The sequence below is a fragment of the Dama dama genome, chromosome 15 (assembly GCF_033118175.1).
Source record: "Dama dama isolate Ldn47 chromosome 15, ASM3311817v1, whole genome shotgun sequence".
NCBI lineage: Eukaryota > Metazoa > Chordata > Mammalia > Artiodactyla > Cervidae > Dama > Dama dama.
The window spans coordinates 69,969,041-69,982,095 of NC_083695.1; the positions used below are offsets into that span (position 1 = coordinate 69,969,041).

A 13,055-nucleotide genomic window follows, 5' to 3' on the forward strand; every position below is an offset into this window, starting at 1 on the left:
ACTGGACAGTAACTCAGTGGAAAAGAAGACTGTATCTACTGATTTTGACAGTGTTATCCAGAGTGGGGCCAAAGAAAACATTCACTGCCTCCAGTAATATCCCTGAGCTTGATCCACCCCCTCCCACCCCTTTTCCTTGAAGAGGTAAATTTTAGTCCAGGAAAAGAGTAATATGGGACTACTTGGGGCAAATAAAAACCAAACTGCTATGAAATTTCTTTCCCCTCCCTGACTCCCCAACACCTGGATGACAGTTCCTCCTTGGCACTAACCTTGATTCTGTTTGTGGATGTGTGGCGACGGTGAGCTGAAACAGTCCTGCAAATTTGACCTGGTTTAGCCATTTCTGTGCTTGCTGTGTCGCCGTTGCCCCTCCGTGAATGGCTCAACTGGACTTGAGCTGGACCTACCTCAGGAGAGGCGTCTGTTGCCGAAAATGGAGATTCAATGTGAAGTCACTTGCTTGACCTGTCTTGCTCTTGTAACAGAAAGAGATAGGAGGGGCAGTGGTAGAAAATACACATCTCAGGAGAGAGGGAGACAGGCTTTGAAGACCAGCGGCTGAAGTGTGACACAGTGACTTCTTTTCCTGCAAGTGGTGAATTGTTTGCTGGGACTGAGTTGCAAAGAATATGTTGGTTCCCTTGGGCATTGCATCAAGGGGTTCAGAGTATTCTTTATTGTTTGGTTCTCTTGCTTAACACACATGTTCTCAGGAGCTTCTACTGAACTGTGACGGATGGTCTCATTCTTCATTTCAATTATTGCACAGCTTATCCTATGGTTTTCTTCAAGGTTTGGAAATCCTCGGGTCTCCCCCAAGCAGTGGTGTGAATACCTATGGCCTCCCACTCTTTGGGGTATGGTTCTGGAGTGTGTTGAGGAAGCCTTGGATAGGCTGGAATGGGCTGCCAGCAAAAATAGAACGTGTAATCATTTACCTGTCTTGGGAGTTAGATTCCTGGTTGATAGGCCAGGATCAGATTGTGCTTGGTTATGTAAGCCCAGAGAGCCGTGGGTTGGTCTCATCGTGTGAAATTATGTTGCCACAATCCTGGCCTAACCCTTGGAGGATCCCTTTGTGCTGCTGCTTGTACAGAGTAGGTAAGAGGCATGGGGAACATGGGGGAGGAACAGCCCGTGGGGATACTGCATCGTCAAGTCACCAGGATGAGTACTTTCTGAAGGTTTTTGTGGGTCTAATCCCTTGCTGGATTGTGAGATTTGCACTTGTGAGATTGACTTCATCCTTCTCTTAGGAAATTTACAGAGTGGTTGGGGAGCCCAAAGGACAATCAGGTGACAAAGACTGGATGAAACATGATTCTGCACTGAGTTGTGTGGTTCAGTTTGGCTGGAATGGTGGTTCTAAACTGAGGGCAATTTCCCCTCCTCCCCTTGGGACTTTTAGCAATGTTTGGACATTGTTGATTGTCACAACAAGCAGCCCGTGGTGGAATGGGGTGTTGATGCTGGCATCTAGTGAATAGTGGCCAGGGATGCTACTTAACATCCTATAATGCACAGGAGGGTCCCTGTAGCAAAGAATTCAGTTCAGTTCAGTTTAGTCACTCAGTCATGTCTGACTCTTTGCAACCCCATGAGCGGCAGCACGCCAGGCCTCCCTGTCCAACATCAACTCCCGGAGCTCACCCAAACTCATGTCCATTGTGTCTGTGATGCCATCCCACCATCTCATCCTCTGTCATCCCTGAATTATCTGACTCCAAATGTCAGTACAGTTGTCCCTCAGTATTCACAAGAGTTTGGTTCCACAAGCCCTGCAGATAAGCAAAATCTGAGGCTGCTCAAGTCCTCCATGTAAAATAACTGTGTACCCTTGGCTTTCAGCATATGTAGGTTCTGCATGTGTGGATTCAGCTGGTCTGGGATTGATCCTGCGGGTACCAAGGTCTGATGAGCCAAGGTGGAGACAGGATGGGCGGAAAACGACTGCTGCATAGTGCCTGGCACTCTGCGCAGGAGGCAGTCACAAGCCACAGGCCTCAGGGCGGGTGAACTGAGATGTCTTAATAAAGAGGAAGGAAATAGGGGTACTTTTTCCTGCTGCTTTCTAAGCAATATGCGTTATCTGCCCAGAAGTTTAGAATCTTAACATCTTGGTTTCCCCAATCAGCAGAAACTATGCCTTCTCAAGGACAGGTTTAGTGTTCATTTTTTATGGCCAGTAGATAAGATCAAACCCTTTTGGAACTGATATTTTATCTCTGAAAAATCTGTACAACCACCCCCAGAAGGGTAGAATCTCAGAATTGCCCAAATATCAATAACTTTATACAGGTTAAGGAAGAATTGTTGTTTAGTCACTCAGTCATGTCCGACTGCTGTGACCCCACTAACTATAACCCACCAGTCTCCTCTGTCCATGTGATTTTCCAGGCAAGAATACTAGTATGGGTTGCCATTCCTTCTCCAGAAGATCTTCCCATCCCCGGGATGGAACCTGCATCTCCTGCTTGACAGGCAGATTCTTTACCTTTGAGCCTCCTGGGAAGCCCTAAAGAACAATTAGGCTACGCTTATTTTAATAACAATCCATATTTCAAGCTGGATGCCTACTGCTGTGGTCCTTGTTGTTGTTCAGTCACTCAGTTGTGTCCAACACTTTGTGACCCCATGGACTGCAGCACGCCAGGCTTCCCTGTCCTTCACCCTCTCCTGAAGTTTGCTCAGACTCATATCCATTGTGTCAGTGATGCCATCCAAACATCTCATCCTCTGTTGTCCTCTTCTCCTCCTGTCTTCTATCTTTCCCAGCACCAGGGTCTTTTCCAATGAGTCGGCTCTTCGCATCAGATGGCCAAAGTATTGGAGCTTCAGCTTCAGTATCAGTCCTTCCAATGAATATTCAGGATTGATTTCCTTAGGATTGACTGGTTGGATCTCCTTGCAGTCCAAGGGACTCTCAAGAGTCTCCTCCATATCACAGTTCGAAGGCATCAATTCTTTGGCACTCAGCCTATTTAATTGTCCAGCTCTCATATCCATACATGACTACTGGAAAAACCATAGCTTTGACTATATGGACCTTTGTAAGCAAAGTAATATCTCTGCTTTTTAATACGCTGTCCAGGTTTGTCATTGCTTTTCTTCCAAGGAGCAAGCGTCTTTTAATTTCACGGCTGCAGTCACCATTCACAGTGATTTTGGAGCTCGATAAAATAAAATCTGTCACTGTTTCCATTGTTTCCCCATCTGTTTGTCATAAAGGGATGGGACTGGATGCCACGATCTTTTGAATGTTGAGTTCTAAGCCAGCTTTTTCACTCTCCTCTTTCAGCTTCATCAAGAGACTCTTTAGTTCCTCTTCATTTTTCTGCCATTTGGGTGGTGTCATCTGTATATCTGAGGTTGTTGATATTTCTGCTAGCATTCTTGGTTCCAGCTTGTGCTCATCCGGGAGGGCATTCCGCATGATGTACTCTGCATAGAAGTTAAATAAGCAGGGTGACAATATTCAACTTTGACGTACTCCTTTCCCAATTGTGAACCAGTCTGTTGTTCCATGTCCAGTTCTAACTATTGCTTCTTGACCTGCATTATAGTCTATCTTTGATAACAGAAAAGGGGGATACTAAATTTCCCTTCTTCTAAATCTGGTGTCTCTTAATCTTTAGATGTCAGGTCTTAAACTTCAGAAAGTTCTTTAAAGTTATTCAATATTTTGAGGAAAGCTTCTGGATTCTGAAGATTTTAAAAAGTCTTGTATCTGTTCACTGAGGGTAGCGTTTTTAATGTCACCCTTTGTTGAGGTGGAAGCCAGTGTTTTCCCTGAACTTTTTACTGGCAGTAAATCTCTGGTACTGGTCTCTAGTGGAGGAGGGCACGGTAACCCACTCCAGTATTCTTGCCTGGAGAATCCCATGGACAGAGGAGCCTGGCGGGCTACAGGCCACAGGGTCGCAAGGAGTCAGACGTGACTAAGTGACTGAGCAATGGTCTGTAGACAGGCAGGCACATGACTGATAAGTCTCATTATTATTAATATTTCTTTTGCCCCCAACAAAAGGCTGGTGCAGTGGGATGGCACTACTGAGGAAAAAATAGGTTAAATTTAGAATTTTGCTTAAAGTGAAGAAGGGCTCTGAGATTCCACGTGTCCTTCACTGTCCAGTGAAACTGCAGTGAATCTTTCTCAAAGTACATCAGCAGCAAGTTAACATGAACCTTCACTATTCCATAGTCCCTTGAAAACTGCACCTCGTTTTGGGCAAAGTGATTATTTGATTTGATCAAGAGCCATATTCAAGGTAAAACAATGACTTTCATGTGCTAGAGCCCAGTCATGGAAAGAATACTGAACCAGAAGTCAGAAGATCAGAGTTTTGACAGTCTCAATTCTGTCATCTGCAGCCTTAGGCTAGGTGTCAGTTCCTCCTTTGTAAGATAAGGGTGATAACACTTCTGATCTCTTGTTGGGTGCTGGCTGACAGGCTCAAAGGTGAGGCTGACTGTTAAAGAAATTTGAAAAGCTTTTGAGTCCTGTAAAAATGTGTAGTGTGTAAACTGACTAGATATATGTGTGTTGTGTATATAACCATCATTGCTTCAAATTATGACCCTGAAGCTTTACCACATTATTGAAAAAAAAAAAAAAAAGGATGAATTCTGTTCATTGAACTGTATTTGAGGCACAAAATGATCCTGAATGTTTTTGGAAGATTTTCAGCAATGAGAACTGAAACAGAAGCTTTGTTTTTTAATCTAACAGTTTGCTAATTACAAAGTTCTTCATAGGCAAAGTCCATGTCTTATCTGTCATTTTTGTGCCTGTCAGCATCCAGCATGAAAGTTTAGGATAACTGCTAATCATTCAGGTTTTTTTCCCACTGAAATTCAGGCTTTAGATCCAGAAAACTAGTTCTCGCTGGGTGATCACTCTGAATCTCGGTTTCCTGGTTTACTATAAAAAGAGAGGAATATGTTAAATGGGTAACAACACCCACCAGATGCTTAATAAAACAGGCACCAGGCAGAACTTGGTTCTCTGTCTCGTTTCCTGAGTGCTGTGGCTGGAGGTTTTCCTGACTGCCTAGAGGTATTCTCCTCAGTCAGTGAAGAGGGACCCTCCTCTTTGTCTAGGTACCTGTTTTACATGGCATGTGTAAGATGTAGCTGGAGCCTCGGTCTAGAGAGTTCAGATGTCTGCCATTTATATGTGGGCCTCTGAGCAGGCTTTATCCTGCTCAGGTTAAGTGAGAGGATGAATGGGGTATTACTGAACTTGAGAGCAGGAGGAGCTCATCAGATGCCCACAGGGGCTAGTCAGTGACATGCTTAAGTCAAGAAGATGGGGTTTTTGTACAGTAGGGGTTTGGGGAGGCTGAGGTGGAGCTAGAGGCCATGTATGTATGTGACCCTATCTAATACGGCCCTGGGATTTTCAGAAGCTGGAAATCAGAATTTCTGTATGAATCCTTTTCATTTTAAGATGTTCACAGTTAATTTCTTTTTTTTTTTTTTAATTGTAAAACAAATGTACCACATGGATGTAGAACTCAGTAGTGGGCCCTTTGTGGCCCATGGGCCAGCAGTTAGCCATCCCTGCTTTCAAACAGGAGGGACAGTGATACAGCTAATACAGAAGGAAAGGACTTGCCTGACCAGCTGTGGAGACACTATAGTAGAATTGCCTTCCTGCTCTGTCTGAGTGCCACTTGCTTTGTCACATGCTACCTGCTATTTTGTCCCTCAGCTTTGCACCAGCCCTTGCTGAAGATGATGGCAAACTTCTCGGTACATTTATTCTATGGCAGAAGACGCCAGTGATGAGGGATTGCCAATATACCTCAAGGGAGAACTGTTTTTCCTTGTAAGTATCCGGGGGTGAAAGAGTGGCAGGTTAACCCAGTATCCTGAACCTCTTACCTGCTGCTTACACGGCATAGGGCACCTCCCCACAGTCTTCATGCCTCCACCAGCCTTTCATTCACAGCGGCCACCCCACCACGGCCATTCCCCTCACATCATCAGTACCCAGTATAAATGACTCCAAATAGACTCCAAAGCACTTATGAGTCTCTGAAATGTTCATTTGTCATCCCTCACTAGAATTTTAAGTTTCATGAGGCCAAGGAGCCTGAGGGTCCAAGGAGAGTGAGTGAGTGGCACATAGTAGGTGTTCAATAAAATACTTGTTGAAAGAAATGAGTGAACAAATGAATGAGCTGCTCAGGGAACTTTGGAGAAAAAACTGTTTTATGCGCATCCCTGCCAGGGCTGCAGGCTGGGAAAGAAGGCAGAGTGGGCGGGGAGGAAGAAGGAATGGTGGGAGAGGGTGGGGGAGCTCCTCTAATTCTGTGGGGTGGGGTCACATAGGGTGGAGTCATGAGGTGCTACCCTCAGCCTGGGCTTCCTTCCAGGCCTGGCGCACCTCGATCTTCACCTTGAAAGGTTTGATCTGCAAGACGAGACTGGCATTGCCCTCCAGACAGGGTAGCATCCCATCATCCGGGATCTCCAGGTTGAACCTCTGCAGCAGCCGGGACATGAAGAGGAAGAGCTCCTGGCGGGCTAGCATCTCACCTACGCAGGAGCGGGGTCCTGCTCCAAAGGGCAAGTAGCTTAACGATGGCGAGATGAGTTGCGTCCCCGTGGGGTCCAAGAAGCGCTCTGCAAAACGGGGAGGCATCAGCTGGTAGCCAGGGCCCATGTCAGTAGAGTAGGGGGAGCACAAGGCCCTGCCTGGGGAGCCCCAGTCTGAGAAGGTGGACAGCCTTCTTTGGGGGGCAATCTTAGGAGAGATAAATGTCCTGCTCTCAGGTAGCCCTTAATCACACAGAGAAGATGGAATATTCAGGAAGGATGCAAAGTGTATTAAACAGGTGAAAATGGCACCATCCAAGAGGAGAGGGGGCTGACTTCACAGGAGACATATGCCTATAGGTCTTCTTAGGAGAGGAGGCTTGAGTTGGTGGAAGGAGAATGGGAAACCCAGCTGTGAAGAATCTGGGTAAGTGTAGGGTAGGCTGCGGGTGTCAACAGCTCCATGTAGTGGGAGTCAGGAGTCTTCTAGTAGGAAGCCTGGCAGAAGGGAAGCAATGCTGGAGAGGTGGGCACAGAGCGGGCGGCGTGGCCAGGGAGGGCAGGACAGAAGAGGGACTCACCGGGCATGAACAGGTTGGGCTGGTGCCACTCCTTCTCGTTGTGATGCAGTGCCCACAGGTTGACCACAACGTCTGTGCCCTTGTCAACGGTAAGGTTGCCAATGCTGCCCCAGAGAGGGAGAGGAAAAGAGGGTCTGGAGTATTGTCCTTCCCCACCTGCTCTGCCCCAAGGCTCCGTGGTCCCTACCCTGGGGAAAAGAGTCCTTGGCTCCCTCATGCCCACTCCTGCATCTTCTCCTCATCTTCTACCAGAATGAATATGAATCCCACACTCTACTCCTGACTAGCACTTAGGATCAACACTGTGGGTCTGTTAGGGTCTTGGGTGTGCATACTGGGCTGGTGCATGTGAGCGTGAGTGTGTGTGCAGCTTTTGGATTGGGTCGGAGCACGAGTCTCCCAGGCAGCAGGCAGCTTCTGAGGGAGGTCAGGTCGATGGGTCAGTGGGTGTCAGTGGGTATAGACACTCGTCAGGAGGGTCGTGGGTAGGATGATCGGTTGTCAGTGGTTGACTGTAGGTTCACCAGCCAGCTGGAGGGGTCAGATGCTGGAGGGGGGGACCAGGTGGGTGGATGTCCTGGGAGGGAAGGCACACCTGGAATCAATGATAGCTTTGTGGGGGATCAGCATAGGGGCCACAGGGCGGATTCGGAGCACCTCTCGGATGGTCGCCTCCAGCAGGACAAGGCGGTTCCGGTCACTGATGGTTGGGGTGCGACTGAAACCTATATTCTGGTCAATGTCATCCTGGATCCTCTTCTTCAACTGAGGGCCAGAACAGGGTGGATGTTACCAGGGTGTATCAGCCCAGGAGAAGCAAGGGCTTAGAAAAATCCTACTGTTACATCCAAAAGGGCCCAGACCCAGCCCAGCGGTGGCTCTACAACCCCAGCTTTGCTTGCAGAAGATGGGGCAGCTCCGCCCAAGGACCAGAGCCAACCACTGCTTGGGCAAAGGGTGCAACAGCCCAGTCATCCTGCAAAGAAATCCCGAGGGTATTGCCTCTCCCTTTCTCTGGAGCAGAGGTGAGTGTGTCTGGGGTCAAGAGTGCTTGGGAAAGCTCGGGTAGAGAGAAACTCACCGAAGGATGGTGTAGCAGGTAGGCCACGATCCACTTTATCACAGAGGTGCTGGTCTCCACACCAGCCCCGAAGATGTCCCCTATGGTAGCGAGCATGTGTCTATTTGAAAGCAGCTTTGAATCCTGGTCTGGGCCAGCGTTGTTATTGTCTGCATTCACCTTGGCTTGGATCAGTATGTGCAGCAAGTTAGTGATGGAGTCACTGCTGAAGTTCTCCTGGTTGGGTGAGATTGGGAGATTATGATGAGGAAAGAGCCCCATCTGCAAGCCCTGCCATACTCTCACCCAGACTGTAGACACAAAGGCTCCTCCCACTTGGAAATGAGGGAGTGGAGTGAGGCCTGTCAGGACCCATGAACTTGAGGAAGTGGAGAAAACACTGGGCCCTCTCTAAATTTGCAGGGTGGATGGGTCCCTTCCAGGATCCTCTTCAGTTCCTCACTTCTCTACTCCTATTTATTAGTTAAGTCAGTTTTTACTGAGCACCTACTACATGCCAGGCTCTCTGCTAGGTGCTGGAGGTCCTACACTGTCCAAAATGGACCCAACCCTGCTCTCCTGCCACTTTCCACCTAACTCGTCCTCTCTTCTGCCCTATCACCTACCTGACATTTTTCAAGGATTTCATTCAGCAATTCATTTCGCGTTTGAACACAACCCTTCATCTTTTCCATAGCTTTGCTGGGGAAAATCTGCAAAGTGGAAATGTTAGATTCTACCTGTCCGTCCCCGGCAAGTTCCCACTCTAACCCCAACCTTCAGCCAGAATGGAAGGCAGCATAGGGACCCAGAATGGGACCATCAGTGACAACCAGGACAATTCCAAACAAGGGAGAAAGGAGTCACCTCCACTTCCCCTTCCCCCTTCAGTCAAACATCTAGCGCTGACTGAGACTTTACTCAGTAGTAACACAGACTTGAGTCTCAAGCTGTGATTAAGTTCCTTAACTTTTTGAAGCCTGTATTTCATCTGCATGGGGATAATAAAACCCACTTCCAAAGGCAATGCATGATGAATGCCTGTGGAGCTTTGGTATTGGCACATGGCATTTCCCAGTTGCTCCGTGGGTAAAGACTCTGCCTGCAATGCAGGAGACGTGGGCTCAATCCCTGGTTTGGGAAGATGCCCTGTAGAAGGAAATGGCAACCCACTCCAGTGTTCTTGCCTGGGAGATCCCATGGACAGAGGAGTCACGCTGGTAACAGTTCGTGGGGTAGCAAGAGTCAGACACGACTGAGTGACTAAACAATACCACCTAAAACATTATCATGAGTATTAAAATGCATATTTTAAAAGCTAAACCTATTCTGTAGAGAAGCAGCAAGGATTCAAAAAGTCAGAGGAGGTAGAGGTCACTGTGATTGAGGTAGTCAGAAAAAAATGTGGGTCTGGAGTGAACTGTAAGAGGAAAGAACTGGGGATGCTGTCAGGGTCTGCTGAGGTCTGCCCATAGGGCCTGGCCCCATCCTCACCTTCAGCACAGGGAATATGTCTAAGAGAAGTTCCTTGCTCAGAACCTCCAGGATGCCATCATTGACATTTTGTATGGCCTTCAGGGCAGGATCCTCATTCTTGAAGGAGAAGTTGAAGCAGATAAAGCTGATTATGTTGGTCACCGCCAGAGAGAGAGGCTCGGACAGATCTATGGATTCTCCATGCTGGGTGGCCAGGAAATCACACAGCACATTGGCTTCCTGATTAACTGAGGGGAGAGAGGGGTGTAAGGGTGGGCGTTGAGCCATCCCTTCACCCCCGTCTCCACCAGTTCCATCTTAATCTAAGACAGAGAGCAGATGGCCAGTAGATGGCAGCGGTAGCCAAGAAAATGTGGAATGGAGGTACCCATCTGGGGAGAACCCTCCCCCTCCCCAACCCTCTTCAAGCTCCTGCAGCCCAGGGCCAGCCAGGCACTCACTGATCTTCTCTAACTTCAGGTTGCCATCCTTGAACAGGGCAAAGGCATTCAGTGCCAGCTTCCGATGCAGCTGCCAGTGGGCACCATGGTCGGCAAAGGCAATGCCCTTTTGGTTGTCTGACAGGATGTCTAGAGTGGCCTTTGGAAAGCAGGAAAGGACATAGGACATAGGACTCAGACCCCATCCACCCACCCTCACCGAGAGGAATGAGGCTGGTACCTGTCGTGCAGCCTCCTTGTAGAGTTCCCTGCTTCACTCCACCCTGACTGCAAAGCCTTGGTAGGACAGAACCTACGGCCTAACACTCCCAGTTCTAGCGGAGAGACAGAGTAAGGAGAAAGAAAGAACCCTGAATTAGATTTTCAGATCAATGACAGGGTGAGGCAGCTGTGATGGGATGGACTCTCCAAACTTGTAGGAGCAGAGATTGAGGACACACCAGGCCCCTGGCCTTCCCTGGGTCCTCTGGGGATGGGGGCTGCTAAAGGCACAGCAGCTGAGCCCCCTTTAGTTCCCCCTTCCATTGCCAGCCGTGTGCCCACCACAGGGTCATGTCAGAAGAGCGCACATGTCTTGTCCACCCAGCTTGGACTTGGGCCAAGCTGCTTCTTCCCAGAGGACCCCTAAAACTACAGAGGTCCCCCCGGACCTCCCCTCTCCTTTCCCTGGATCTGCATGCCCCATCTGACTAGCCGCCTCCTTTCTTTTTGCCCTGGAGAGAAGCCCAGCAGACATAGGAGAGGGTAGTTGGCCCACAGACCAGGCCGACTGGACCAAGGAAAGAAGAGTCAACCCTTGGTCTGATCAAAGATGAGCAGCCAGGGGGCCTTGCCCAGGATGTTCAGGGGAGTACTCAGCAGCCAGGTGCTGTGTCGGAGCCCGGCAGTGTTCCTGGATGACTAGCTCCCACTCCCTTCTGCCCTTAGTAGCAAACAGAAAGCTCGACAGGTTGAATCTTCAGCACCCTCCGTGAAAGTGCTCGCAGAGGTCAGCTCCCCAGGGATTAGAGCAGCTCGAGGAAGCTCCAGGGAAATAGTGATCCCAGCCCTCCAAGAATCAGGGTACTTCTCCCTCACAACTTTTTGCGGAGGACCTCAATCACTCCTTGTTTTCCATGTGAAGGCTATTTATTGAAAACTTCTAGCACTGGGCTAAATGCTTTACATACACTCTTTCAGTGAATCATGGTAGTCTAGGCTCAGAGAGCTAGACTCTTGGGCTTCCCAAGTGGCTTAGATGGTAAAGGACTTTCCCGCAATGGGTGAGACCTAGGTTCGATTCCTGGGTCAGGGAGATCCCCCAGAGTAGGAAGGGGCAACCTACTCTCGTATGGTTGTCTGGAGAGAGGAGTGTGGTGGGCTAGTCCATGGGGTCAGAAAGAGTCGGTCAAGACTGAATGGCTCACACTTTCAGTTTTTCAGCTTGGAGAGATGATGTTGTAAGGGCTCCCTGACCCCCTCAAACCACCACTCCCACCCTGTCCCACCTCCAGAGAAACCCAGAAAATAAAGTCTTCCTTTAATTCTTCCTGCCTAGTTTAGAGGCTGGGTGAGATCTGAGGGGTCACTCCCCACCCACAGCCCCACCAGTCTGTTTTTGGAAGAATCACAGATTCCTGGAACTGGAGGAGGCATTGCAGGCATAGCTTTGGCTGAAGAGCTCAACATACCCAGGGGCTGGTGAGGGGAGGGATGAGAGGCATTGCTTACCACTTTGGGACGCCCAGAGAATTCCTTGCCCTTCTTGAGAAGCACCTCCCTGGCCAACTGGTGATTTCCAATCATCACAGTAGTCTTGGAACCCAAACGAAAGGAATAGATGGGGCCATATTTTTCCTGCAGCTTGAAGAAGTTCTCGTACTGTTGGCCACGTCTGGGGAGGAACGGCAGGCTGCCCACCAGGGGCAGGGATGGTAGGCTCCTGGGGTACTTGGCATCAGGGCGCTTGGTCTTGGACCAAAATAAATAGGCGAGGGTGAGCAGAAAGACAGCCAAGAGCACCCACATTGTGTCTGGGTGGCAGCAGGCAGGACAAACAGCCGTGGAGTGGCTTCAGCCACCTTAGGGTGCAAGAAGGCCTTTTTAAGGGCTCCCCTGACCTTCACCTTGACTTTATGTTATTGCTCGCCTTGTGGAAGTTTATCCTGGAGCACAGCCAGGAGTCCTCTCCCAGAATGGGGAGGGGAGAGGAGGCTTCTTTCAAGAGCTGGCTCCACACCAGGGCAAACCCCTAGGGGAGGGGCTAGGTAAGGGCACAGACAGCTAGTCCCTGTCCCTTGCTCAGTGTCCATCAATGTCTCCAGAGTGGGCCAGAAGCAAATGATATCTGGGTCAGGAATCACGGCTCAGGACTCTCTGTGCAATGAAATCACAATCAACAGACAGCTATCCAGTTTTATCAGCTGAGGAAAGTGAGGCCTCCTAGGGTCAGGCTTGAATAAAGTCACACAGATAGTGATGACAAGAATCCAGATCTCTCCGTTCCTTGTTTGCTGCTTTTGCCAGAGGGAGTGAAACCCTTGGGTTGACAGCAGGGGCCCTAGAGTCAGTTGGGTTTAGGCTCAAATTCTAGCTTAAACGCTAACTATATGACTTTAAAAATTTTAGTATGTTAAAGTATACATAGCATAAAGTTTACCACTTTGAGTGTACAATTCAATGGCATTCAATATACATCACACTGTTGTATAGCCATCACCACTGTCTACTTCCAAAACTGTTTCATAACCCCAAACAGAAAGTATACCCAGGAAGCAATAACTCCCCCTCCGCCCTCCCCCCAGTCCCTGGTAACCTCTAATCTGTCTCTGTGAATATACCTATTTCACATAAGTGGAATCATATAACATTTGGTCTTTTGGGACTGGCTTGTTTCACTAGGAATAATGTTTTCAAGGTTCATCTACTTTGTAGCATACATCAGAACTTCAT

General features: G+C 48.7%; 1 protein-coding gene and 1 long non-coding RNA gene across 2 annotated transcripts; one reads left to right on the forward strand and one right to left on the reverse strand.

The window, feature by feature from the left end:
• The first annotated feature begins 1,014 nt into the window (after positions 1-1,014).
• On the forward strand, positions 1,015-6,516 carry LOC133070748 (uncharacterized). Its single transcript, XR_009696207.1, has 3 exons — positions 1,015-1,104; positions 5,717-5,833; positions 6,384-6,516. It is a non-coding gene; the product is annotated as an uncharacterized LOC133070748 (long non-coding RNA).
• On the reverse strand, positions 6,215-12,131 carry LOC133070747 (steroid 17-alpha-hydroxylase/17,20 lyase-like). The gene is made up of 8 exons (XM_061163149.1): positions 11,835-12,131; positions 10,125-10,263; positions 9,682-9,911; positions 8,814-8,900; positions 8,209-8,424; positions 7,723-7,892; positions 7,128-7,231; positions 6,215-6,633 (listed from the first exon to the last, which is right to left on the reverse strand). The coding sequence occupies exons 1-8, from the start codon at positions 12,129-12,131 to the stop codon at positions 6,347-6,349; spliced, it is 1,530 nt and encodes a 509-aa protein (XP_061019132.1). The 3' UTR covers positions 6,215-6,346.
• Positions 12,132-13,055: the final 924 nt, after the last annotated feature.

Coding starts and splice junctions, on each gene's coding strand:
- LOC133070747 (XM_061163149.1), bottom strand. CDS start 12,131: ATGTGGGTGCTCTTGGCTGTCTTTCTGCTCACCCTCGCCTATTTATTT. Junction 10,264..11,834: donor TCTCTGGGCGTCCCAAAGTG/GTAAGCAATGCC, acceptor TGCTTTCCAAAG/GCCACTCTAGACATCCTGTC. Junction 7,232..7,722: donor AAAGCTATCATTGATTCCAG/GTGTGCCTTCCC, acceptor TCTCTGGGGCAG/CATTGGCAACCTTACCGTTG.